This window comes from Netta rufina (assembly GCF_964035555.1).
Source record: "Netta rufina genome assembly, chromosome: 6".
Taxonomy (NCBI): domain Eukaryota; kingdom Metazoa; phylum Chordata; class Aves; order Anseriformes; family Anatidae; genus Netta; species Netta rufina.
Genome location: NC_140129.1, coordinates 16,611,378 through 16,638,082, shown reverse-complemented (window position 1 = coordinate 16,638,082; position 26,705 = coordinate 16,611,378). Strand labels below are relative to the sequence as shown.

The following is a 26,705-nucleotide window of genomic DNA, read 5'->3' as shown; positions in this document are numbered from 1 at the left end:
ACAGCTTTAATACAGTGGAAGCTATTTACCTAATACTGTTAATGCAGCTGAGCTCTTTACTTGTTCTCCTCTCTGGTTTGATAGTGAGATAGTATAGGTAGCTTGATCTTTCAACTGTGCATCCCTGATTCTGAGAGTGTAAACTAAATTCTTCTGGACAATAATATATTTTGCACTATCAAATATTGCCTCATCATTTTTGTACCATTTCTCTTTGGCACCTTCTTTATTGACTTCACAATTGAAGATAATTTCTTGACCCTCGTTAACTTCTTGGTCCTTAAGTGGAGTTATAATCCTGAGTTTTTCTGAAATTCAGAAAACAGAAGAAATATGACATCATGTAGTAGAAGGAATACAGTAAAATATGTACCTGTATGTTGATAAAATAAAGCTTACCAATCACTGTTAAGCGTGCTGTAGCTTTAGCTTCACCAACCATGACAATATACTTTCCTGCATCTCCTAGAGTAGAGTCTTTTATCACAAGCATCCTCTTTTTGCCATCTGAAATTATGTCATACTTATCACCAGACTCCAGAACTGTGTCACCCCAAAGCCACTGTACTGTAATTGCCTCTTTGGATACTGAACACACAAATTCAGCTTTGTCTCCTTCAAGAACCTCGAGATTTTGTGGTCTGGTAAGAAATTCGGCTGCAAGTTCTGAAAGAAAATATTTTTGTAGGTAAACATTTTACTTTCTATTTATGAAGAGAATAAACCAAATAGTGTATTCTTATTGAACTTTTTTTTTTTTTTTTTTTTTTTTTTCAGAAAACAAAGACACAAAAGTAACTCTCTTACCATGTACAGTAAGTTTTCCTGTTGTACTAGAGCTTGGGAGCTTGCAAGTGTATTTGCTAGCATCCTCAGGATGAGCATTACGTATGACAAGAATTCGCTTTCTACCATCAGAAATGTATTCAAATCTACCACCATCAGGCACTTCCTCATCTCCTTTAAACCAAGTAACTTCAGCATTAGGCTTTGAGATTTCACAGATCAATTTTACAGTGTCATTTTCATTTACTTCAAGATCAGGAAGATTTTTTGTGAAAACAGCCTCTTCCTCTGCAACAAGAATTTGGAAAAACAATTAAAACCTTTCATCAAAATAAATTTATTTCTTCTTTATATATTAGATTATTAAAAAGCTGTGTTCACCTAACACTGTAAGTAGGCCAGAAGTTCGAGCTGTTTTTGCTTCACAGGCATATTCAGCTTCATCATCAAGGACACATTTACTGATAACAAGAATGTGTTCTGTGCCTCTGGAAATTATGTCGTATTTCTTGCCTTTCCTAATTTCAATGCCATCCTTAAACCACTTCACCTGTTTTAGAACAAATTGACATGCTTATTAACATTAATATACTTACAATAGATTTCAGTTGTGTGTTGTTTTGCAACAACACTATGAACTTGTGAATTAAAAACAAAACAAAACAAAAAACACAACAATGTGTAGTAAAAGGAATTACTCAGATTAAGAATTATTATTATTGACCTTAACACCTGGACGAGAAATTTCACATTCAAACCGAGCAGATTCTTTTTCTTTTACTTCAAGGTCAGTTAGTGGTTTCAGGAACTCAACACGAATTGCTACAAAAACAAACAAACAACAAAAAAAAGATAAATTGCTGCACTTGATATTATTATTTATTGCTATTCATAGATACTAGTACATAGTATCTATATACATAGACAATGTACATAGTGTCTGTAGTACTTAGATGTTTTCTAGAAATTCATAAACGACTCACGTTCTACATTGAGAAAACATGATGTCTTAAAATCTTTAGCATCACAGGTGTATGTTTTTGCGTCATCCAGTGTGCAGCCATGGATAATGAGTTTTCTGACCCTGCCATCAGAAATTATTTCATACTTCTTTGTTTTGTGAATTTCTTCTCCATTTTTGAACCATTTCACTTTTGCATTTTCCCTGGAAACTTCACATTCCAGTACTGCAGTGGCCTCCTCTTCAACAGTCTGGTCCTCGAGTGGTTTAGTAAATTCAACTGGAGGTTCTGAAAGGGGGAGACAGATTTTCGATAGAAAAGATGCAAATTTTATCTGGCCTTTTGCTAATACAGAACTCTCCCATGTGGTTTACTAACTTTTTTTTTTTTTTTGACTGAATAATTAACAATGTTCTTAGACTTCTCTACTGAAGTTTTTTATTATTTTAATCCCTAATAATACTCAGTTAATTCAGCCAATTTACTCATTTTCAGCTTACTGTAAAAATAGTTTCAATGATCTCCTTGTCCAAGAAGATTTTACTCACAAATCATTATCACAAAGCCATTATCACATTATTGCAACTCAGCTTCTTTAGGCACACTACAGCCATGTGAGCTCAGCAACTCTGAAGTTCTATCCTGAACTTTAGGAACTTTTTTTTTTTTTTTTTTTTTTAATAGCTAAATCAGAAGCGTGTGCAGTTTTTTTGACCTAGCTTCACACAGCTAAGAAATCTAGCCAATATTATGTCACTTGACCGGTGTCATAGTTGTACTCTCAGGTTTCTAGATACTCTAATGCAAGAATCAGAAGCAAGCCGTGAGGAGATATAATGGCCAGCATTCATGGGTCATGTTGAGGCCAGTTGAATGTTCAAATCTTCAGTGAAGCCCTGGAAACCTTAATTCAACTCCCGTATCTGACATGTTTCCGGTACTTCTTTGTTTCCCCAGATCTTCTGTGAAGCATAAACATTTTAACTAAGTGGATATTTTAATCATGAAAGTTGTCTACCAGTCCACTATTGCATGTATGAACCTCCTAATCTGATATATGGTGTACATATAATATACACATATTATGTCCTTTTGCAGGGTGAATCATGAACAGACTATTAATAGAGACTATGGTATAATTAAAATGACTGACTTACCTTTCACAAAAAGATTTGCTTGAGTTCTGAAATCCTTTGCAGTCAGTGAAACTTCTCCTGCATCAGTTAACTTGACATCTCTAAGAGTGAGTGAGTGAACTCTCCCTTCAGCACGTGTGACAACCTTAAAAAGTACATAAAAAAATACCGGCGTAAATATCTAGAATAAATATTTGAGGAATATTTACTGAAATTGTTAATTGTTATTTATTGTTACCTGTGGTTTTTTGTTTACTTTTATATGAAGTTTGGATTATTTCCTTTTGTATACACTAGATATATCTCAAGATACAAATGTTGTGAGGATTTTGAGAATCATTTCTGTTTTGTTCTTTCACTCACGAGAAGCTGGAATTTCATGTTCCCACACATTTTACTTGTGTCTTTATATTAGAAAACCTGAGTTTACTATCAAATTCAGAATGAACCTTGAGATCATGTTCATTTTGAACATGTACTAATAAACACCAAATTAAGTAGTTTATAACTTTATGGGAAAATGTATTATTCCTGTCTACATTAAAGTAAAAACTTTTAGAGAAATTTAAAGGGGTTTGGCACCCTCCCCATATACCCTTTTTCAAATACTAAATTCGCTTTCTATTATTAAGTTTTGGTAGAAGGTTCTGCGTAAAGGAACGTTTATATTTTGTTTGTTTGTTTGTTTTCTTTGCATGATTAAAATACATGATTCTTTGCAATGATGCATTTTAACAGGGTACTCCTACATAAACACCACTTCACAAAATTTCAGGTGAAGACAAATGACAGTTTTGAGTGTATATGTAAGCTGAAGGAAAATCTTTTTTTTTTTTTTTTTCCATGTAATTCAAATGACAGCAAAGACAAGAAAAAAATTATGTTCCATCATACAGAACTATAGAACTTGTAGTATCTTGTGAGGCAGTAATAACTAACAAGTCACTGTAGTGATTAATACCTTTCCATATTTTTATAGCTAGGCTGAGAAGTGATTACTTTGATTTATTAAATGTCTCTTCTGTTGATTTTCAGTTTTGCCTATCTATCTAGTAATAGGTTTGCTACTTCTTTGATGATTTTTTTTTCTGATTTCTATATTCTATTTTTTGTAGGAAATAGTTTTAATTTAAGCAAATCTGGTGAAGCTTTGAAAGATCTATTTTCCAAAATTGAAAACAAACTGTTAAAATTGTATCTTAAGGTAAAAAATATGTATTGAAGTATTGTCAGCCACATTATTACAGGTTCTTAAACTTTGCTATGTCACAAAATGCCTTTAAAGTTTACTTTGTATGAGGTTTACAACTGATACTTTAATTTGCATTACTTCCCTTAGGGCTAATATTAAAAAAAAAAAAAAAAAAGAAAAAAGAAAAAAGAAAGAAGTCTTAAAACCAGTCTTAAAATATTTTTTTTTTTTAATTTTATCTTTTTATAGTATCTCCTCTTCCATTAACTTTAAATATTAAGTTGGCTGCATTCCAGACTACCCAGATCTCAAAGCTAAGAGCCAGCACTTGATGAAGGGTTAAAAATAGTTAGTGAGAAGTGCTTGACAAGCAAATCTGTTTAGAAAGTTATCTGGAGAGCCAGAACAAATGCCTGAAATGGAATTTGAATCCTCTTAATCCCCTTATATGCAGAATTGGACTGCAACTCAGCATTCAGGAGAAAAAAAGCATTTCCTGATAGCACCTTTCAAACCCCCCTCACTGTTACTGCACTTAATCTGAGAAAAAAAAATAATCTTTCAGTATCTCTGTAGCCCAGTCTCCCACAGAATCAGGCACTTAAGTCACAGTTTCCCTTTGTACAATAAAAACTTATAGTATTCCAGATCCTCCAACTTCTCCAGGAAAAAAGAAAAAAAAAAAAAAAAAAAAAAAAGGCATGTCTGATTCAGTGAGGATTTACCATTTTTACCATTCAACACAGTAGCACTATTATATTCGTGTGACTTAGTAATTTTACCGGCAGAAAGTAAATGAGAAATAATATGGAGAAGAAAAGTGAAAGAGAGGAAGGAGGCACAAATGTGAGGGAAAATAAAGGTTAGTCTCCTTACCTTATCACTGGGCTCCAGTTTCTTTCCTTGCAAGAACCACTCTACTGGGATTCCTTCATAAGAGAGTTCGCAGTCAAAGGTTGCTGATTCTCCAGCTGTCACTGTTACATCCTTGAGGGGTCTCAGCAAGCCTATTACTCGAGCTTGGTAAGAAGACAACATTATTTTCAGATTAGTCACTTCTACCCAAGAGAGAACCACTGTCCTTATGTACTAATCTCCATGGTGGCTTCCCTCAAGAGAAACAGACATCGCAGTGCTGCTTGTTTAATTCCCTAAATAGAAGGGGCCACCCTGGGGTTTTAGGGGGAGGGCTAGTGACCGAAAATTTCCTATTTGCAGAGCGCGTTTCTTTAAATTGAACAAGGTCAGCAGGAAAGTTGCTGTGCATCTGTCTCTCAGCCAAGCCCTGCATGCCTAGATAAGGCATGTGTTTTCCAAAATAGCGAGGGCTAGGATTGGAGTGAGAAACAAGTGGTCTTCAACCATGTGGTCTGTCCCTGTCCATCACATTCTTAACCCTATCCCCAAATATCACTGTGATCCCATCCTCTCAGGTTAACATGATATTTCAATGCTGTAAAGCCTCTGCTTATGATACTTTGATTTCATAAGTGCATATGATGCCAGACCATGAAGAAGCATTCAAGGCCATCTCCTTACTTTTTCTTTTCCAATATGAATAAGCTACATAAATTATAAATAAATAAGTAAATGGAGAAAGAGAGAACATTCCTTAACTTAAAGAGGAGAAGACAGCTTGAGTAATTAATATTTGAGTTGCTGTTCTAGAAATAATTGCTCTGGGTTGAGTATAGTATAGAGATTTTTCCACCTTGTTTTCATTTAGGTAATTTCAAAGACACTTACGTTTCACTCGAAGGTGAGCACCAGATTTAGCATTTGCTGCTTGGAAATCTACTCCACCAGCTTGATCTAAGCGTACATTATACAGTGTAAGAAAGTGTTTTTTGCCTTCTTCTTTGATTTCACAGTCCTTCAAAAAGAAAAGTGAAGCAAATTTTTTCAGTATCTTTTCCATGCTCAGCACAAGAGCCCATACTTCTCTTCATACTACGGATCTGTTATTTCCTCCACAAAACTCAGACCCAAACTCCCTAATATGCCCTCTAAATTTTCATCCATAGTTTAGGCCCTTTTCTTTCAGTCTCCTCTGTTCTAATACAATCTACTTCCTCTTAACAAGAAAGGGCAAGAAGCAATGCATTAATGAGGGTAGCATGCATTAGCTGATTGGCTAGCCAATATATGCAGATACAGACCAGTCAGAAAGCTGAGAAGAAATAGGAAATACTAAGCTTTTGTTGTCCCTTTTCCTTGAGAAGGGTCTTTTTCTTTTACCCTTACACTGATTTTCATGGAACTTTTTATCTTTGTGTATTTTTCACATCAGTACTGTAACATCAAAGCATTGCCAAATTACAGTTAGTCATGATTCTAGCATTTTTTTAATTTCCATATCCTACCAGCTAGGACTTAAGAATATTTAATTAAGCATCATGCCATTTTAAACAAATTTTAGCTACTAGAGCAATAGTGAAGAGTTTGAAAATGTCATCCACATATATCTAAAACAAACATAACTCAAAAAAACAAAAGGTAAATGCACCAAATCCAAAGTTTCAATTCTTAAATGCCATTGCATTTAAGAGAATTCTATGTGGCCTTAGCACTTCAGACACATGATAATAGAAAGCAGAAAGAATTTTCACTTAATTTCTGCAGCTGTCTGCTTCTCCTTCACATCCCAGTTCCATGCAATCTGTTAAGCCACACATAAGAAACATCTTAAAATATCTGCTTACAGGTGATTCAGTCAGGGGTTCTCCTTTTAGTTTCCAATTGCCATGGACACCTTCCTCAGAGATTTCAATATCAAAACGGGCAGTCTCTGTCTCAATCACCTCCACACTGTATAGCGGACGTATAATTTCAATATCCCTGTCTGGGGAGGCAGGTGGGAAAAAAATGATTGATTACCTTAGTTGCTAATGAACATACAAAAGTTCTCTTTGACATAGCAACCCAGTATACCTTCAATATTGAGGTTAGCAGAGGTTTGATCAGTACCACAATCACAAATATATTTTCCAATGTCTTTCTTCAAAGCTTTCTTGAGGATAAGTATTCTCTTTTTACCATCAGCCTTAATAACAACATTCTTTGATGGAGTAATTGGTTTTCCATCCTTCATCCATTTCACTGGGGCATCTGCTTTGCTGATTTCACATTGTAAAATCACTTCATCTTTCTCTACAGCAGTATAATCCTGAAGCTTCCCAGTGAAGTAAGGGTCTCCCTCTGCAAGTAAAAGTTAAGACATCTTTTAATATGAAGATTACATCTTTCAGAAAGGAAAAGGGTTCTTACTATAAGATACATTTCATGCTTATGCCCTGCAAGGGGGATTAAATACAGTCCTTATAATTATTGCATAGTTATGTTGCAAAAAGAGAAAGCAACAAATAGCTAAGAAAAAATTCAGTGTACTACTAATGCTATCGACGACATGATTTTGCTGTTCTAGGATATTCAGAGAACCATATAAGTATTTTATAGCTATTTTCACCACACTTGGATGAAATTTTGAAGTGATTTTAATTATCCTTCTGGAAAGTGGAGCCCCAAGGAAGACAAGCAAATTGTCAAATTGTCAAAAATCACCAAGTAGGTTTAGGCCAAACCCCCAAACCGAACCAAACCAAACAAAAAAACCCAAACAAAACAAATCAAACAAATCCCAAGACTTTCTGATGATCTATTCATTTTTCATTAATACTTCTGATAATATACTTCATGTGAATTCTTTTGGGTATGCTTACCAAGAACAGTGAGTTTAGCTTCTGAGGATTTGCCCATAGCTTCCACTCTAATCTGAGAAGTATCATCAATAGTAAGATCTTTGATTGTGAGTGTATGAAATTTTCCATCATCTGTCATTGAAACCACTTTACTGGTATGTAGTCGCTGGTCATTCTTGAACCAGACAACAGGAATATTTTCATGTGAGAGTTCCACTGTGAACACTGCAGTTTCTCGCTCCTTTTTTGTTATATCCTTGAGAGGAGTAATGAATTTCAGGCGAATACCTATATTAACAACACATTTCATTAATAATAATGCTACCAATAAAAACTGTTCAAGGACAACTTTGGTGTAACTCGTTCCTAGAAAGGCAAAGTCAGACAAACCTTCAATAATTAGTTTTGCGCTTGTTCTCTTATCTTCAGCTTCAAACATATATTTAGCTTCATCGTCAAACACAACAGATTTAATAATCAGAGCATGTTTTGTTCCATCTAAAATAATTTCAAATCTTTCATCAGGAGTGATCTCTTGTGTTCCTTTTAACCAACGGAAAGTCTTGGGTTCTCTAGACACTTCACATTCAAACTTGGCCTCATCCTTCTCAAAGACCTTCACATCACTTAGTGGAGTGATAAAGATGAGAGGCAATTCTGAAATCAAAGAAGAGGACTTTCAGTTCAGTAATAGGTTTATATAGATCTTTCTGCTCTTAGATTTGTTCTAGTGCCCTGAGACACACATGGAAATGTTGGCAAAGTGCATACTGTACCTTTCACTTTCAGATTGGCAGCGCTTTTGGCATTAGCAGCTTGGAAAGACACTTCTCCAGTCATATCCAGTTTGCAGTTATGAAAGACAAGAATATGCTTCTTCCCATCCTCAATGATTTCACACTCCTGGTGATAAAGAAAAAAGAATCCATCAAAATATGAGTATTCTAGGAAACTACTCAGCAAACATTATTATCAAATATGTTTTTCTAGTGTGAATTATAATCTAAAAATAGAGCAGCAGTCTCACAGGTGAAGGTGTTAGGGTCTCTCCCTTCAACTTCCATATAGGATGGACATCAGGCTCAGAAATTTCAATTTCAAAACGTGCTGTTTCACCAACAAATACTTCCACTCCATACAGTGGGCGTTCCACTTTAATTAAGCGAGCTAAAAGAAAAAAAAAAAGTTCACATCTATTTATTCATTCTGTAACACAGAAATGCATGACTGGAAAGGATTTCAGCTCTCTTATTATCCCTTCTTTAGGAAATTCATATACTATCACCAATAAGTATCTAACTTCTTTTTTTAAAAAGTTCAAGTTTGGGCAGTATATAACCTCCTTCTGTAATATGTCTGAAAGTTCAGTTAGCTTCAGTAAGAATATTTTTCCATGTAATTCACTTATATGTTACAGTTAAATAAATTGATTTTGTTTTCTTGACTGTAAATGGACATAGGGAAAAAAACGACCATTGCTGTCATTAAAACAGCCATTTATATATCTTAAGATATATTGTCTCTTCTCATAAATATATTTGACAATTGTAAATTTAGATATTTCAACTACTCATCATAACAACATGTTTTCTAAAGGCACATTTTTTTGCTGCTGTACTCTATAGAGTGTCTGTTTGCCTACAATGTTTTACAAAGGTTTCAGTACTTTCCCTTAGCCAAGGCATGATGACTTACGCTCAACGCCAACATTAGCATTTGTCTTGTCTGTTCCACAGTCACACTCATAAACACCCTTATCACTCTCTGCAGCCTTCTTAATCGTTAGGATACGGCGCAAACCATCTGTTTTTATGGAAATTCTGTTTGAAGCGACTAGTTCTTCACCATCTTTGTACCATTTTACTGGAACATCTTTGCTAAGCTCACACTCCAGTGTAATATCATCTTTCTCCACAGCACTGTAGTCTTGTAATTTCACAGTGAAGTATGGATCAGCCTCTACAAAAGGCATATTGGATATGAAACATTAAATTAGTAATATAAATTTACTAAAAGATCAATATTTTGTCACGCTCCACTTATTAACATTGCTTATACTTATGCTATAGTGTGTTTTATATTGTTTCCATAATTACCTAAGACTTTGAGGTTTGCTTGTGTGTTCAAGTCCTTGACTACAGCCTTTATTTCAGAGATATCATCAAGTGTTACTTCTCTCATTTCTAGTTTATGAACTTTGCCTTCTGAAGTAATTACGACTGTTCTGCTTGTGTGGAGTCTCTTATCATTTTTGTACCATTTCACTGGCATGTCTTCATGAGAAAGCTCAAACTGAAAGTGAGCTGTTTCTCCTTCTTTCACTGTTTGATCCTGTAGAGGTGAAATGAACTTCAACCTCACACCTATAGCATAGAAAGAAGGCATATGTAAGTACCGCTAAAAAAGGCTAATGTGATTTTAAAAGATACTTATTTACATATTTATTATCTGTTGATTTGTACATCATAAGATACTTGCCTTCCACAAACAATCTTGCTGTGCTCTTCTTGCCATCAACTTCAGCAGTGTATTCTCCCTCATCATCAAACTGAGAATCATTGATTACAAGAATATGTTTCTTTCCATCTGCAATGATGTCGAATTTTTCTCCAATTTTCAGTATATCAGTGCCCTTAGACCATATAACATTGGCTTCCCTGGTAAGGACACATTCAAACCTTGCTTGGCGTCTCTCAGGGACAGTGACATCTTTTAGGGGAACAGCAAAGTCCAGTTCAATTTCTGGAAACAAAATGGAACATGTAGTTTGTAACATACTCAAAGTGAACACTTTTTAAGTTGATGTTGTACTCCATTTCATGCTGCATTGTACCTTTCACTGTCAGGATAGCTGTAGTAACTGCGTTAAGTGCTTGGTAAAGGACTTCACCAGCTTGGTCTAACTTGACTTTGTGCAAGGTTAGGAAGCGTTTCCCTCCTTCAGCTTTGATTTCACATGTCTGCAGGGATGACAAACTTTGGTAAATAAATGCAGATTCCTTGCTGCTATACATTTTTAATAAAGCAATTCCGTAAATATTTGATACACAGTAATGAGTCAGTCAGAAAGAAGACCGAACTTATTCAAAGGTTAAAAGTAACACATTTAACTCAAAAATTATAATAATAATAAAAAAGAGCACATTTCTTCAGCCTTCCAGAGTTTTTTTAAATGTCAGTATGGTCCTCTGCAATCTACGTAAGATGTTTTTATTATTGTCATAATAAAATGCAGTAATTCTGTGAGAAAACAAAACAGTTCAAAAAAATTGCCTTTAAGGTACATAACTCTTATTTCAATAAACATTTTTTTTAATAACCAAAATGTTTAAACTTTCTACATTCTGGACTGAGTAAAAATGGCATGCCTGCAAAGATCATACCACAATGACTGAAGCGAACCTGATCACAGTGTTTAATTTTAAGTAAACTATGTTAAATCAAGGATGCTTACGGGTGAGGGCCTCAGGGTTTCACCTTTCAGCTTCCATTCACCAGGAATATCTTCCTCAGATATTTCTGTATCAAAGTTTGCTGTTTCTTTCTCATAAACTGTGACATCCTCTAATGGCTTCAGAAGTTCAACTTCACGTTCTAGAATATACAAATTAGCACATAAATAATTAGGGCAAGTTTTGATAGAACTTTATAGGAAGTCGTTACCCTTTTTTTTTTTTTTTTTCCCTGTTTGTTTAGAGATTTTTGAATTTTGACTTTTCATTTTTGAATATAAATCAAATAAAAGGTTCCTTACCCCCAAGGGTTAGTTTAGCTGGGTATCTGCGACCTTCAACTTCCACTGAATATTCTCCAATATCAGCAGGGCCAGCATTCTTGATTTTCAGGAAAATTTTATTTCCTTCTTTCAAGATTTCTGTCTTATCGGTTGGTTCAGCAGGAATTTCCTCATCTCCTTTAAACCACTTAATGTTTGGTGTATCCTTGACAATATCACAGGTGAAAGTAGCTGTTCCTTTTGGTTTCACATGCTGGTCTCTTATAGGCTTTACTAACCAGTCTCTTATCACTTCTGCATAAAAAGTTACACAAGATACAGGTTAATGGACTTTTAATATAAATAAAATAGAAGAAACAGAACTTAGAGATTTGATATTAAAACAAGCTTTTAATATCTGTAAAATGTTATCTGCCAGTTTATATTGTAATGCTATGTGGAAAATACTAATTTTAAAACAGCCCCAATATCCCACAGAGAAAGGAGAACCTGATTTTGATTTCTTACCTACTACCTTAACACAAGATGAGCATGACAACTCAGAGTCTTCCACAGTAACAGTATAGGTGCCGGTATCAGCATCATCTGAATCAGTGATGGTGAGGGAATGCGACAAACCAATAATACCCAGAGCAAATTTCCCAGGCTTGTCTTTGATGATCTTCCCATCCTTTCTCCAAACCACACTTCTTTCTTTATTAAGCTCACAGGTCAAGTACAGTGGCTGGCCTTTAATCACAGTGACTTCTTCTTCAAGTGTTTTCACAAACCGCACTGGGAGTTCTGTGGGAAACACAATGTTTTGATTTGTCTCATTTGTACACAGAATGTGTCATGCAGAATATCTTACATATTAAATCAAATTGTGTAGTGATCAATGAAAATTAAAGAATGCATCTAACAATCACTGTAAATTCAGAATGTAACATATTACTAGCTTTAGGAGTAGCTAGCCTTTAAATTATTGACAGATCTGAAACAGGGATTACCTTCTACAATGAGTTTGGCTGTAGAGGTCTTCTCTTTGTTACCCAGTCGTAACACACAAGTATATTCACCAGCATCTGATAGCTGGACATCAATAATATGCAGCTTCCTATCTTTTCCATCTGCAATAAACTTGTGCTTTGGGCTCTCTCGGATGTTACTTCCATCTTTCATCCAGCTGGTAATTGCAGTGGATGGTGAAATAAGGACTTCAAAGATTGCAGAAGACCCAACAGACTCTGCTTCTGTCAGGACTATATCTTTCATCTCCTTGACAAACTTCAGTGGCACAGCCTTAAGTTGATAAGTGAATGGAGGCTCTTCAGGAGGTTTTTCACCACCACTGCCGGGCCTGAGTTTCCTTCTTTCTGCATCTGCTGGTGAAGGTGTCTTCTTGGCTGTAATTCAGATGCAGAAATTAATAATCTAACCCTGATTTACTGCTTTTATTGTAAGTATTCTGCAGAGCCAAACTGGAATGGGTTTGTGACCCACCTATTTCACTGATGCATTTCAGAGTGTTGCTGGACCCTTTAATAGAATTTCAACAGAGCTAGCAAGTAATATTAAATTTTTGACTTATATTACCTGAACTGAAATAATTGGGTCTCAGTACAATTGTGCTGACCAAGTTTTACTATGTAATCTTTCAAAAATTTATGCCTGATTACCAAATCTCATCTACTGAGATCAAAACACAGGAGAACAGAATCATGCATTTATGTCTTGAATCTGAAGGGATAGGTATTTTGAGGGAAACTGTGTTTAAACTGTGCTTAAACTTAAACATAAAAATTATTTGATTTTTATGAATTTCAAAGGAGGTGGAGTAGTTCTCCCACTGTCTTTTCTTTGCCCCGAGTGGACTAGTTGTGCCCTGAAGGGGAATGCATTGCCTTGCTTACATGATGAAGCTGTGCTGGGAGGCTGCACAACCTCTAACTACATACATACTATATCTGACTCTGGACCTATCTAATATTCTCATAATGTCTAGCTATTGAAACAAGCACAGAAGGTTAACAGCCATTCTCCATCACATAACAACTTTTACCTTTGACTGGGCTGATACCCTTCGGAGTTTCTTCTTTTGATGGCTTGGCCTCTGAAGCAGAACAGCAATAGCATTAGGAATGGAGTTTAATAGACTTACATATGAAAATTAAGACAAGCATTTTTTATTTTATTTTTTTACATATCAGATTTTATCTTTTTTTAGTTATATACACATACAAGGGAAGGAAGATATAGACATACATATATGTCTATACAGCTTATACAGTCTATATCTGAATGGTAAGTTCAGTATCTTCAAGGGTGGAAAAGCCATATATTCAGCAATGGGGACTGAAAGGCAGCTTAGAAACTCCTAGTTCCTCAGTATTGTCCCTTATTTTGTAAAATTCTGCCATTCCCTGACACTTTTCTCACAATTAAACTCTTGATCAATACTCACCCATCAACCACAGTAGTTCAAGTATCTATTAAAAAATACATTTTAATTGAGAAAAACACACGCTTTTACAAATGAAGACAACAAAAATATAAGTTGTAAAAATTAAATATATGTTTTGGTACAATGTGACATTCTCATAATTTCCATCAGTTGCCCAAATTGTGATGACACATCTAAAACTTTTGAAAATATTTCACCCACTATACTGCTTCTCATCATCATTTTGTGAAAGGAAATATAAAATATACTTTTAATGTCAGAATGATGTGAATGAAATGCAGGACAGATTTTATTGCAGTGGATGGAAAAATGAATACTAGGAGAAATGGTTTAGTTTTTCTGAGGAGATAATGGCATGTAACATGATTTATGCTGTCTTACAAAAATGTAAAGCTCAGACAACGAACATAAACTACATGGATATACATACATAGAGTAAGACAAACATATCAAGAGTGGCTGAATGCCAATGCAGCCAGCTAATACACTGGATGGAAATGTGAATGGTGTTAAAGAAGAGAAACAAACATCACAATGGAAAATGGTATTTTCTCTTGAAGCAAATAGTAAGAGCACTTTGTGGGAGAATTTGGCAGCAGTCTTCCTCACCTCGCTTTGCATGAGACTTTGCAGGAACGTCCAGAAATTCATGTGATTCTCCAGGTGCATCCAAATTCCTGCCCTCACTTAAAAGGCTACCGGCCTGCTCATTCATGTGAGTGGGTTCTGATTTCCAGTACTCCTTCTTTCTTACATTCTTCGGAGTGATTATCTTACCTATGCTTGAGGAGTGAGTGATTGTTTCACTTGCAGAGATTCCTTTGCTTGATGGTATTTTGTCTGGAAGGTTTTCCTTCTGTTTTTTCTTGCTAAGAGATGTGCTTTTTCTAATGCCATTTTTAGCTGCTGTTTTTTCATCTGAAGTAGGTTCTGTACCTTGAAGCTGTCTTCTAGAAATCTTCACTTCTTCCACAGTCAAAGAGTCTTTCTCTTCTTCAGTTTTAGCTTTGCTGCCTTTAAGGGCTGGAGCTTCTTCACTGTCATCTGGAGAGGTATGAACTTTATGGAATTGGTTTTTATCTTGGCTTTTTGGTGGCTGAATAAGAGCTTTCTTTACGGACTCCGTTCTGTCAGCTATTTCATCTGTGACTCCCTTTTCATGTTCTCCTATGGAAACTTCACCTTCTATTCCTCCTCCTGTAATCACTGTATCAAATTCTTTCTCCACAGGCAACTTTTCATGGGCATTTGACTGTCTAAATTTGTCTTTTAAGTGGGTGCTGAAAGTAGTTTTGTCTTCATTCCCTGATGTTTTCTTCTTGCCGATTTTTCTATCACTTAGTAGTGCTTTCTCAGTCAATATTTCTGAACCCTCTGCATAATGTACTTCAGTCGGTTCTCCTTCCTGTGCAGAATATTTAGCTCCTGGTTTCATTTCCACTACTTGTGGCTTAGGAATAGACTGTTCAAAGATTCTGTAAAATTTTTCTCTGGGAATCTCCTCTTCTTCAGTGGGGTATTCTAGATCAACACCTTTTTTCAATGCTGGCCCAGTAGTCTTATTCAACAGTTCTAAGGAATATAGTTCTAAGGAATATGGTTCTGCTGATGTAAGGTCCATTTTCTCATCATCTTGAATAGTTTTCATTTTATTTGCTTCTTTACTAAGAATCTCATCAATAGGAATTTCAGCTACTGTAGTACCATATTTCATCTGTTGAGTTTTCTTCTGTATGTCACTGTCTTTCATGGATTCTTGAAGAGGAACTTCAGATTTCTCTAGAGTAAATCCTCCTCTCTCCTCACTTCTAATCAGAGGAATTTCAGTTATTTTTGTTTCTGTGATACTCTTTATAAACAAAGTTTCATCCTTAATGGGAGATTCCTCAGGCTGCAAACTTATTTTTGATTTTCTCCCTTTTCTTAGTCTTTTCTGGTCTCCAGGCTCATAAGGCTCTCTGAGTATACGTTTAGGTACAGAAGTTGACTCAGTTTCCTCTCCTTTTTCATGCACAGGAATCTTTCTTTCCTGAAGAACCCTAGACTTGTCAGAGACTCTCTCTATAGCATGTTTCTTATGAACAGACAATTTAGTTCCACCCCCCTTTTCTTCTCTGGAATCACTTTCCTCATATTCAGATGACATATAGATCAACTTTAATTCCCCATCAGGTAGTAGTGGTTCATCCTTTTCATAAATAATGTGATCTATCGTAACTTCTCTTTTCTCACCTGTAGGGGTAGGAGTTTTTCTTGAACCTGTTTGTGTCATTTCTGGCTCCCCTCCTTCAGGAGCCAGCACAAAATATTTAAGAGCCGCTTGATCATCTCTCTCTAGCTTCAGTATTCCATCAGCTGTTTCCAGTGAGATTTTCAACTCAAGTGGCTCTACCATTTGAACATCCAGAACTGTCTCCTTAGGACTTACTCTCTCTTTGACATGTATGTGTTTCTCAACTGAAATCTTCTTTAACAAAATTGACTCACTCTTGTCTTCTTCCACTGGGGGCATTTTACCTTTATGCTTTAGTACAGATGGTGCATCAGGCTTTTCTGCAGCTACAAAGGTTTCACAGGTAATTTAGAGAGTTAAAATCCATAAGAATAAGCATCATAAATTTTAAGACAAAATTTCCAGCTATACCTGAAATAAAGTGAACATAGAACACTATCTTCATATAACACAAAATTTACAACGCAACACACACACAGAAAAGATAAGAAAGGCACAGACAAACAGACCTAAGTAAACCTCTGTTATGGTGCAGAGCATCATCCCACTAGTATGCCAATCCAAATCCAATCTAAGTTGAAAGTACCAGAAAATAATGGTTCTCTAAGACATGGCCTTCTATATAAAATGGTTCAGTGGTACCCCTGCAGGTCTGGCTACATCACCAAATCAATGACCATGAGACATTCATGAGCGGGCTTCTCAAGTGCCCAAGGTCTGAGCTGTGCTTTAAGATAAGGCTCTCTGAATGATGGGCAAGCAGCATGTACATCAGCTCTATTGACAGACTTCAGACTTGGAGTGCTTCCAGGAGAAAGGACTCTTTTTTCCACAGTGGATACAACCTAGGATCCTAACCATATAATAGGAAACTAGCAATACTCTAGTTTTTCAAGACTACTGCTACTGTTCCTCATGATTTCAATAACAATCAAAACAGAAAAACAAATAATGCATGAATTGTTTAGAATTATGTGTAAACCTTCATTTGCTACACAGAAAACTTAAGATGTGAGTCATAAGACATACATCAAAACACAGAACTGCATAAAGGAATCAACAGAAAACAAAAATTTCATAGTTTCATATTAATTTTTGACAATTAATAAAAACAAACATTTAACTATCCAGAAACAAGAGTACAGATTTATCTCAATGGTTTCTCACAGACACAAGCTTCTTTTACATTAGGTGGCAGTATCAAGAATAACACGATCCTGGGATAGGATATCAAATCTCCTTGTAATGAATGAGTTGTATGTTTGTACAGCTTGTAATTCTCTTTATCTTGAAGGTGTTTATGTATCTAAGAGAGAAAAACCCTATGAATAGAATAGAACTAACATAAATACCTGCTTTCTTTCCAACCACAGGGACTGTCACTGGAGTAGTAATAGCTGGCGTTGGTTCTGCTACTGGTTTTGGAGATTTTAAAGCTGTAGGGAAAAAAAAAAAAAAAAAAAAGGAGTTCTCATTTATTTATTTTCATTTATTTATTTCAATAAATAATTTTGGTTTAGGCACCGTGTTCTCTAAGATGGTCTGCAGAATGTACGAATGTTCCAGCCTTTATAGTACTAAAGCTAAGATGTATTTTTAATGTCCTTTTAACCAGAAGTCTCTGAATTTAAAGTTCTGAATGGAAAATAAAAAAGATACACAGGAAAGGCTACATTGGTATTCATGACTAAAGAAGACTTACCTACTGCAGGCTTAGATTCAGGCCCAGGAACTGGGATAACTGCTTGCTTAGGTTCTGGCATTTCAAACACAATGATTACAAATAGGTTAATGTTCATGTTTTAAAATCTCATTGAATATTAAAGTTAGAAGCAACACTACAGAGAAAGTTAATAGAAGACAGAATTTGTATCTTATTTAGCCAAAAAGCAAGAAATTTACTTGGGATGAATTCTTGTAATGCCAGATACAATGTGGGGGGGAGGGGGGGAGGGAAAAAAAGATGAATTTTTCAAGCACTGAAGAATCAAAGACAAAAAGAAATCCAGAAGAATGCAAAGTGGTTAATCAGTATATGTCACAGACAGACTGGATGACAGTAATGCATATTATGCATATTATGCATATGTATAATATAGCATGAAATGCAGCAAGGAATATAATTTAGTTGCTGCAATAAGGTATATAGCACCATGCATCTGTACCTTTTGGTGGTTCAGGCACATGTTTCTCCTCCTTTTTTATGACAGGTATCTCAATTTTCTTCTTAGGAACTTCTGGGACTTTAAAATATTATTTTGTAAGATATTTTGAAACATCTTGCATCCCCAAATACAAATTTCTCTAATATATTTAAAAGTTTTCATTCCTTTTAGACTTTGAGTTTTAGATTTTTGTAATTTTGTAATCTATCTTTAAGACAAGGACTTGAATAGAAACACTAAGGGGGCAAAAGGACAAATATTTGCAAGACCTTAGCTAAAGAATATTTGGATTAACTATTTCACCATAGTTATATTTTTATCAGTGTTATAAATTACTCGTAAAGTTCTCTACTATACACAGTGAAGATGAGAAGTAATCACATGATGCAGAAACCAGATCCAAATATGGAAATGTGGATGACAAATTTGGATATGCTTCCAGCAAAGCTTTAATTCACACAATTAGGTTCATAACAGCCACCCATTAAAATATGAATTTAAAAAATCAGAGAATTTTGAACTCTGAATTTCAGAGAATATTGTGGGATTTATTTATTTTTTATTTTTTATTTATTTTTGGCATTATGTTTTAGCAGATAGATTTGAATGAAAACTAATACCTTCAGGTTTCTTAATTTTTTCTACTGGTGTAGGTACTGGTTTAACTTCAGGCTTAGGTTCTTTCTCTGGTTTAATTTCTTCCTCTTCTGGCTTCTTTTTAAGAACTTTAAAAGAAAAGGAATTTCAGTTTTTAAAGCACAGATAAACAAAAGAATAGTATAGTGAGCAGGACAGAAGACTAAACATATGTAAACAACAATAAAGAACTAAGCACATAAAATACTTAGTAAGATACTATTATGAAAGCATTTTAAAATTCAAAGTCATCTAGAGCAAAAAGATGCTTATTTAAGACCACTCCCTCTGAGAGAAAAGATGTGAGTGTTAACTGCCTATGATAGAATAAAATTTCTTATTGTAGAACCTTCATGGAAAAGATATGGTGTGTATATATTTTGGAAAAACAGTAAAAGATATTATAATACTGAGATTTAAAAAATAACATGATCTATTCACACGTATATGCATAAAGTAGGTTAGTTAATGACATTTCATGTCAAGTTATTTTTAATCTACAAACTCATAACCAGTATGAGATTAAAACTGTGTTAGATTAAATAACATCACTTCAGTTTCCTAATGCTTGCTTTTCAATACATTTTAGGAACTGTTCTTAATGTATTTTTGCATCTACATTGAGTAAATATTGGATTTATTCTTTGAAGCTCTGGTTAGCAGACAAGTGCCTGTATAGAATATTTGAATGACCTGTCAGTCCCTTGCCATCTTCTGCCAAAAATGTCATGTAGAACATTTGAATGATGAATTAGTGTACATAATCATGCCTTAATAACTGAAGTTACAGGCAATTTTAGGGGACAAAACAGAGGATTATGGATTAAACTCCTATTGACATCAGTGACGGAAGAAGGCTAAATAATTTGTTGTGTTTGGAGAAAAATTTTTATTGTGACTGTTTTTCATTTTACTTATTATTGTCCTCTCAGATATTCATTTTGGGCATCTGATGAGACATGTCAGAAAAATGAACATTATGTTTTACTAGACTGTCTGAAATTAGAAGGTGAGCTGCAAGGTACATGGGCATGAATAATGATCCCTGCCCATATTTCAAAGATAATGGGAATTAGTGCTACCTATTTTTTAAGCAGTAACTGAGCACAAAGTAATTCATAAGACCCCAGACTTTGCAGAAAACAGGACTGATGTCCAACAGTCCAACTAACCCTTGGGAATGGTGCAGTACTTTTAAGAAAACCATAAAAGAGAATACAGTTTTACTTATGTGATTTTTAAGAACATTTACACTATTGCTGGAAAATATTTAAGTGTCCACAAGCTGAAGACAGTGGAAATTTTCCATAAGCTTTACATGGAACAGGAAAACAGAAGAAAACTATAATAGGGAAGCAGTTTTCAGTGTCTTGCCTGTTTTCAGCATACATCCTTTGGATTTGTTAGACTTTGGGATACTCTTGCTTCATCTCTGCAGCTATAAACTCTTTCCCCAATACACATACATGAAGTAGTACTTTGTTTATGTAATTTTTCACACCATACAAAGCAATGTTATTTAGGGGAATACACTGAGCAATGTTAATATGCTGGGCTTTTATACCACTACAAGCTACTATACCTCTTTTCAAAACAACTTCTTCTTTTGGTGGTGGGGTAACTTCAGGAATTACTTTGCGAGGTTTCTTTACAAGTCCAGGAACTTAAAAGAATATTATTCCAGATTTTATTACAGGTTCGTAACAGTAGTAAGAGCTAATCAACAACTAACCACTCCAAACACACACAAATAAAATAATGGTCAACTACTGAACATTCAAAGCAAAGGTAAAACTGCTGAGATTGAAATCGATTATTTTTAATCCTTTTTCCATATTATTTGTTTTCAGTTGCCTTACAGACTTATACATAAAGGTAAATTTTCATACAAAACAACAAAAGAGAAATATGGTCTAACAAGACTAGAAAAGTTTGTATTCAAAGAGTTATAGTTACGTTTTAATCACCTTTTTCTCTTGAATTACATGTTTATGTAACTCATCTGCACTATCTACAATACTCATAAAGATACAGTCAGTTTAATTGCTAAACTTTGAGCAGCATTAACAAGATATGTTTACTGTGCTGCTTAGCAGCTTGTCTAAAGGCCCAGTACATATGAAAAATATAAGGGAATACTTGTAAAGCTGCTTGGTCAATTCATAATTCATTGCCAACTCTGATTTGTCTTCTCACAAAATTAAGTTACATTTCAGACAAATGGTTGAACTATGCCATACACATTTAAACAGTATAGTACTTTTTATTTCTCCTTAAGCAGAGAACTGAAATGAACATCTACACAAGAGACAAACTCATAAAACCACTCTCTTTCTTACTCTTCTGTGATTATCGTTTTTTTTTGCAGTTCGTTAATATCAAGATGGGAAATTAAAGTGAACATAAATACAATAACATGAACATATATATTCAAGACTGGAGTCCACTCGAATTACAACCTAATAAAGACAACATTTGGTATTTCTAAGCAAATTGAAGAGGATACTGAAAACTACAACTCTGGGCTCAAAAGAGGCTTCAATGAAGTAAGATGCTTCTATTAGGTAGGTACCTTTAGCAGGTGGGGGTTCCAGTTTTGGAGACTCAACAGGTTTTGCAGTGACAACTTTCTTCTTTGATTCAGGAGCTTTAAAGAAAATTATTTGAATTTTATCATATACGTCATTAGATTAAAAAAAAAACAACAAAAAACAAACAAAAAAACCCCTCAAACTTTCCAAAAAATTCAAACAACTGATTAATACTGTTGACCTAGTAGAAAGACAAGAGCTACAAAGTTAAGATTCTGGCTGATTAACTGTTTAGAAGAAGTATGATGAATCACAGTTGATCTGAAAACCATGTTCACAAAGTAGCACCAGTAAATTATTGCTGGTAGTTCTTTTCATTTGCAAGACTGTGTTATAGATAGCAGAATTATGTTAAGAATAGAAGAATGTGTTAACTTTCAAAATATATTTTTTTTAAATACATGGATTTAACCAATAAGTTTTGAAAAGAACCCACGCAAACTGACTTGGCATGACACTGATGAAGTAAAAAATATATATGCAAAATATGGTGAAAATTCATACAGGCTTTAGCATTAATAAGACGAACCATTAGAATAATAAAAAATAATAAAAAAGAAGAACCACGGTGATATGTTTTAAAGCACGCTTTTCAAGATTCATCAGTATAATTAAAAAAAGGATTATATGCTTGAATTCCCATTGTTAATGGTGGATTCAGATGCTTGTACCTTTAAGTAGTTCTTTTGCCAATTTAATATCTTCTGTTGGTGGAGTAGGTGCTGCTGGTTTTCGCTTTTCAGGAAGCTTCTTTTCAGGTTCCGGCGCTTTAAATAACATTAGGTAGATTTAATATAAACTCACTACCACAGTAGGTGTGTGAAGAGTGCAAATATAAAGATGGTAATTTTCCATTTTCAATTAAGTTAATGAAAAAATCACACAAATAATTGGAGTATAAAAGAGCTATTGCTTTGTAGCTTGCACACAACACAAATATTCAAGTTGATATAAAAAAAGAAACACGTTAATAACATGAGAATAAATGTGGGAAACAAAACGATAAGACTCCAGTTGACAGGAAACAAAGAGAAAGCAACTAAAATAAGAGCATACAGGTACACATACAACACAGCAAGAAAAAAATAATAATGCACAAAAATAAAAGGTGTGTGAAAGCCTCTAGGTACTTTGTATACCTTCACCTGGCAAAGCCTCTACTTCCGCAACTGAAATTTCTTCTGTTTCTTCAAGTTCAACTTCCTTTAAGATTTCATATTCTTTAAAGAACATTGATAACTGGTGTAAGTTTCCAATGATAAGATCATTTCACATGAACATGCAAATATCACTAAAAAGAACACTACTTCAATATACACAGACAAATAACACGTTAGGATATTCAGAATCTGTTTATACTGCTACCTCTGCAGTTAGTGCATGCCTTGAGAAAACTATTTATACGTAAGTTTAACTAAATGTTGTGTGAATAATAGTGTTTTTTATGCATACAACATAAATTAAATATTAAATTTGTGGATGAGTATTTGTTACTGGAAAGAATAAAAATGGTATATGTTCTCAGTTCATTCTAGATTACAACATGAATAGAATACCAAACAGTAGGTTGCAAGAGACTTGAATTTAGTGTGAATTGATTATTGTATAAAAGAGAATAATATAGGATACTCATTCTTAAGAATATCCCATGTAGAATCATGTGAAAATACTTAATTTAAAAAACTATATTTTACTCTCATATATGAGAATATAATATTAGATATAAGAAACAGACTGATATAATCTAAAACATGAAATGAAAAACTTACAAAACTTACAAACACTAGAATGGCAAAAAAGAGGACAAATTATTTTTAAAGCTTATGTTTGGAAGAACTGGAAAAATGATTATCTTTATGATAATAGCCTTGATGGCCTATACTACCTTCACTTGGTAGTGGTTCAGGTATTTTAGGAACGGCGATGGGTATTTCCTCCTCTGGGACAGCTTTCTTGGCCACCACAGGCACTTTAAAAAATATTAGGTTCTTTTACATGCATGTATACAAAGATATGTACGCAACATAAAAAAGACAAAGACAACTAGAACACAGAAAATCACAATGAATAAGAGTCCATAAAAATTAAGGAGTGTTTATGCTACAGAAGATCTTTCCCTGGGTAGTCAACAAGGTAATATAACTGACACATTTTATGTACTGAGTTATAAGCAAAGAAAAGGGAAAAGAATAGAAAGGATGTATTTTCAGGAGGCACCTCCTAGCAATATGTACCTTTGGTTGCAGGAGGCTCTGGCTGTTTAAATTCTGGCTTTTTAGGTGTTGCAAGAATCACCTTCTCTTCTGGGACAGTTTTCTGTGTCACTTCAGGGGCTTTAAAAACATTAGTTAATTTTCATTTTTGTGAATATAAAATGCATATATATGCACAATACTGAAAAGTTCAATGATGAGGAAGAGATTCAACATATGAAGAATAAAAGCTTCAGTAACATTACACACTCAGATATCTAAGTACTGCCTATAAAGTTGAATGGAAAGAATAGAAAAAAGGATGGCCTCAGTCATTGATATATGTACCTTTAACTGGAAGAACTTCATGTTTTTTAAGAACAGGCATAGGTTCCGTTACTTTCGGCACAGCAACAGGCTTCTTGGGCACTGCCACAGGCTTCTTGGGCACAGCCACAGGCGGCTTGTGCACAGCCACAGGCTTCTTAGGCACTGCCACAGGCTTTTGGGGAACAACCACTGACACCTCCTCTTCTGGCTCTTCCTCCTCAACCACATCAGGCACTTTAAAGATATTAGTTCCTTTTACTTGACAGGGACAAAGATCAGCAAACAGCTTAATGGCAAGCAATGAAGCAGGAAAGGAAGAGTCCTTTTCAGACAACACCACTTCCTTCAGGTAGACTACTTGCAACAAAGAGCACGAGTGGGGGCTTATGACAGAGCATTTGCCAACCAGCCCCACCCTCTGCCACAGGCCCATACAGGCTCATCTAGACACAGCATGGCTAAATGCTGCTCACACCCCTCCCTAGGGGGCAGAGGGGCAAAGAGCAGTCAGTACTGTGTCAACACCGAGAGCACGGCAGGCGCTTTGGGACACCACCATATACCTTCAGCTGGAGGAGCTTCCGGCTCTCCAGGCTCAGCAACTGCTACTGCTTCCTCTGGTACTTCTTCCACCTCTTCCTCTTCTGAGACCTCTGCCTCCGGCATCTCATGCACTTCAAAGATATTAGTGTGTTTCATTTTACATTGCTGAAAAGACATGCCAAGTAGGAACAAAAAACAGGGCAGCGCAGACGCTGAACACCACAAAAGCCTGTTCAAAACCTGACACGCACTGCACAGTATGCCCAGCATGCATAACTTTGCAAGTCTCAGATTTAAGACAAGGACAGGCCAAGAGAGAGTAGGACAACACTTAAGAGAAGGAGATAAAGTATCTTCTTTGTCAAGCTATCCATGAAGTCAGGTACCTCTTGGTGCTGGAGGCTCTGGAGCTTTGGCAATGGCCACAGGTATTTTTTCCTCACGAATAGCCTTCCTGGGCACTTCAGGCGCTTTAAAGATATTAGTAACAGTCAGTCTTATACATTGAACAGAATGATGAACAGTGAAACGTAAATGAAAGGTGCCCTCAAGAAAATAACCAAACTGGTCTCATGGTATCAACCTCATCTCTCCCTCACTTGCTCACAAAAACCCAAACAGATACAGAGTGCCTGTATTTATGTACGACTCAAGGGCGAGGTGAGAATAAGGGTACCCCTCCCTTATTACTCAGCAGCTTTCCCTCCAGCAAAGAGACACTGTCATTCTCAGCCCTGCTGGGATCTGATGGTTCTCTGGGAACAACCTCAGCCCATACCTTATCTATTGTCATTCCTCATACAGGCATTGATAAAGAGAGGAACAGAAATCCCACTGGTTTTCCTTCGTCTCTATTCCTGCCCTTCTCTGTTTCCATTCTTTGTTTATACTTTCCACTTCACTGGTTTATTTTCTTATCTTGAGTAGTTCTCATCCCTCAATTCTCCTCTCACTGTGGCAACTCCCACAGCTAACATGGTTCACTGGATTTTATAACCATTCCTTCTTCACTACATTCTCTGAAAAGATCAGATATTTCTTTAAGCACTTAATATGCTATCAGTTCTTATAACTCCCTTCGTATGTGCATTTCTGAGTAACTTGTTTTGTTTTTTAAATTCTGAAAGACTCATGCTTATAATACACAGTCACTGAGGCTGTCAAAATAGCCATGGGGACATCTGCATTGTCAATTTTAGATATTGTTAGGCAATACTCTAAAAAAAAAAAAAAAAAAGATCAAATTTTAAAAATCAAATTTTTGTGTCTGAAGATTTAGAATATGAAAGTGAAACAGTGCATTCAAAATATCTTTTGGGTCGTTCACAAAAAATACTAAATAGATTGAATTCCCAATTCACACACAGGACTTGGAAATTTCAGGTAATCATAAATGGACAGGATATCAGATTTCAGCAGTAACATTTCAGATAGTAAGAAACAGTCTTGTTTGGGTCTATGTGCAGGGCAACAAGTACCTCGAGCTGGTGCAGGTTCTGGCTTTTTTGGCACAGCTACAGGTATGGGTTCTTCCAGAACAGCCTTCTTGGGTACCTTGGGCACTTCAAAGATATCAGTATATTTTAGTTTTGTGGGCTGTACAGATGTATATGAAACAATAAGACAATCAATAACATGCGCATACAGTCTTCCCTGAGAAAGCGCTGTGCTTACACTCAGTCACCAGTTATGCTTTGCTTCACACACATGGAATGCCAAGGGTGTCAAAGATGTCATGCAGGAGATGGGAAGTCTTTGTTTAGTTTCAGTTTTTGAGGCAAGGTGAAAATGCAGAAAACACACCCCATCTTTCTAACAGCTGGTCAGAAACTCATTTATGGAATCCAACTGTACTTGAAGGTCTGTTGCATAGCATTCATGACTGCTTTGTCAACTGTTTCAACTGTTAACAAAATTTCCATTTGCTTTAACTATTAATCTCCTTTTTCCTCTGTTACTTCCACTAGTTTTATCTCCTTTTCATTTTCTGTTTTCCAGAGTTCTGTGTTTGCAGATCCCTCTTCCTACAGAAATGTGTACTTTCTCTCCTCTCTTTTGGCTG

At 35.3% G+C, this 26,705-nt stretch overlaps 1 protein-coding gene across 50 annotated transcripts in view; it reads right to left on the bottom strand.

The window, feature by feature from the left end:
* Positions 1-26,705, bottom strand: part of LOC311210842 (titin-like) — a 243,002-nt gene that overhangs the window by 88,607 nt on the left and 127,690 nt on the right. For all 50 annotated transcript variants that reach the window (XM_084289064.1, XM_084289078.1, XM_084289067.1 and 47 more), the window contains 30 exons: positions 21,560-21,634; positions 20,570-20,650; positions 18,972-19,076; positions 18,352-18,429; positions 17,889-17,942; positions 17,539-17,622; positions 13,552-13,602; positions 12,500-12,895; positions 12,018-12,293; positions 11,529-11,804; positions 11,229-11,368; positions 10,608-10,734; positions 10,253-10,516; positions 9,871-10,137; positions 9,470-9,733; positions 8,802-8,941; positions 8,551-8,677; positions 8,165-8,431; positions 7,796-8,062; positions 7,008-7,274; positions 6,779-6,918; positions 5,823-5,949; positions 4,953-5,095; positions 2,906-3,029; positions 1,770-2,036; positions 1,511-1,608; positions 1,168-1,336; positions 808-1,074; positions 400-666; positions 30-308 (listed from right to left, as the gene is read on the bottom strand). In XM_084289064.1, the coding sequence (XP_084145190.1) occupies positions 30-308; positions 400-666; positions 808-1,074; positions 1,168-1,336; positions 1,511-1,608; positions 1,770-2,036; positions 2,906-3,029; positions 4,953-5,095; positions 5,823-5,949; positions 6,779-6,918; positions 7,008-7,274; positions 7,796-8,062; positions 8,165-8,431; positions 8,551-8,677; positions 8,802-8,941; positions 9,470-9,733; positions 9,871-10,137; positions 10,253-10,516; positions 10,608-10,734; positions 11,229-11,368; positions 11,529-11,804; positions 12,018-12,293; positions 12,500-12,895; positions 13,552-13,602; positions 17,539-17,622; positions 17,889-17,942; positions 18,352-18,429; positions 18,972-19,076; positions 20,570-20,650; positions 21,560-21,634 (5,487 nt within the window). The remainder of the gene's footprint in view (positions 1-29; positions 309-399; positions 667-807; positions 1,075-1,167; positions 1,337-1,510; positions 1,609-1,769; positions 2,037-2,905; positions 3,030-4,952; positions 5,096-5,822; positions 5,950-6,778; positions 6,919-7,007; positions 7,275-7,795; positions 8,063-8,164; positions 8,432-8,550; positions 8,678-8,801; positions 8,942-9,469; positions 9,734-9,870; positions 10,138-10,252; positions 10,517-10,607; positions 10,735-11,228; positions 11,369-11,528; positions 11,805-12,017; positions 12,294-12,499; positions 12,896-13,551; positions 13,603-17,538; positions 17,623-17,888; positions 17,943-18,351; positions 18,430-18,971; positions 19,077-20,569; positions 20,651-21,559; positions 21,635-26,705) is intronic.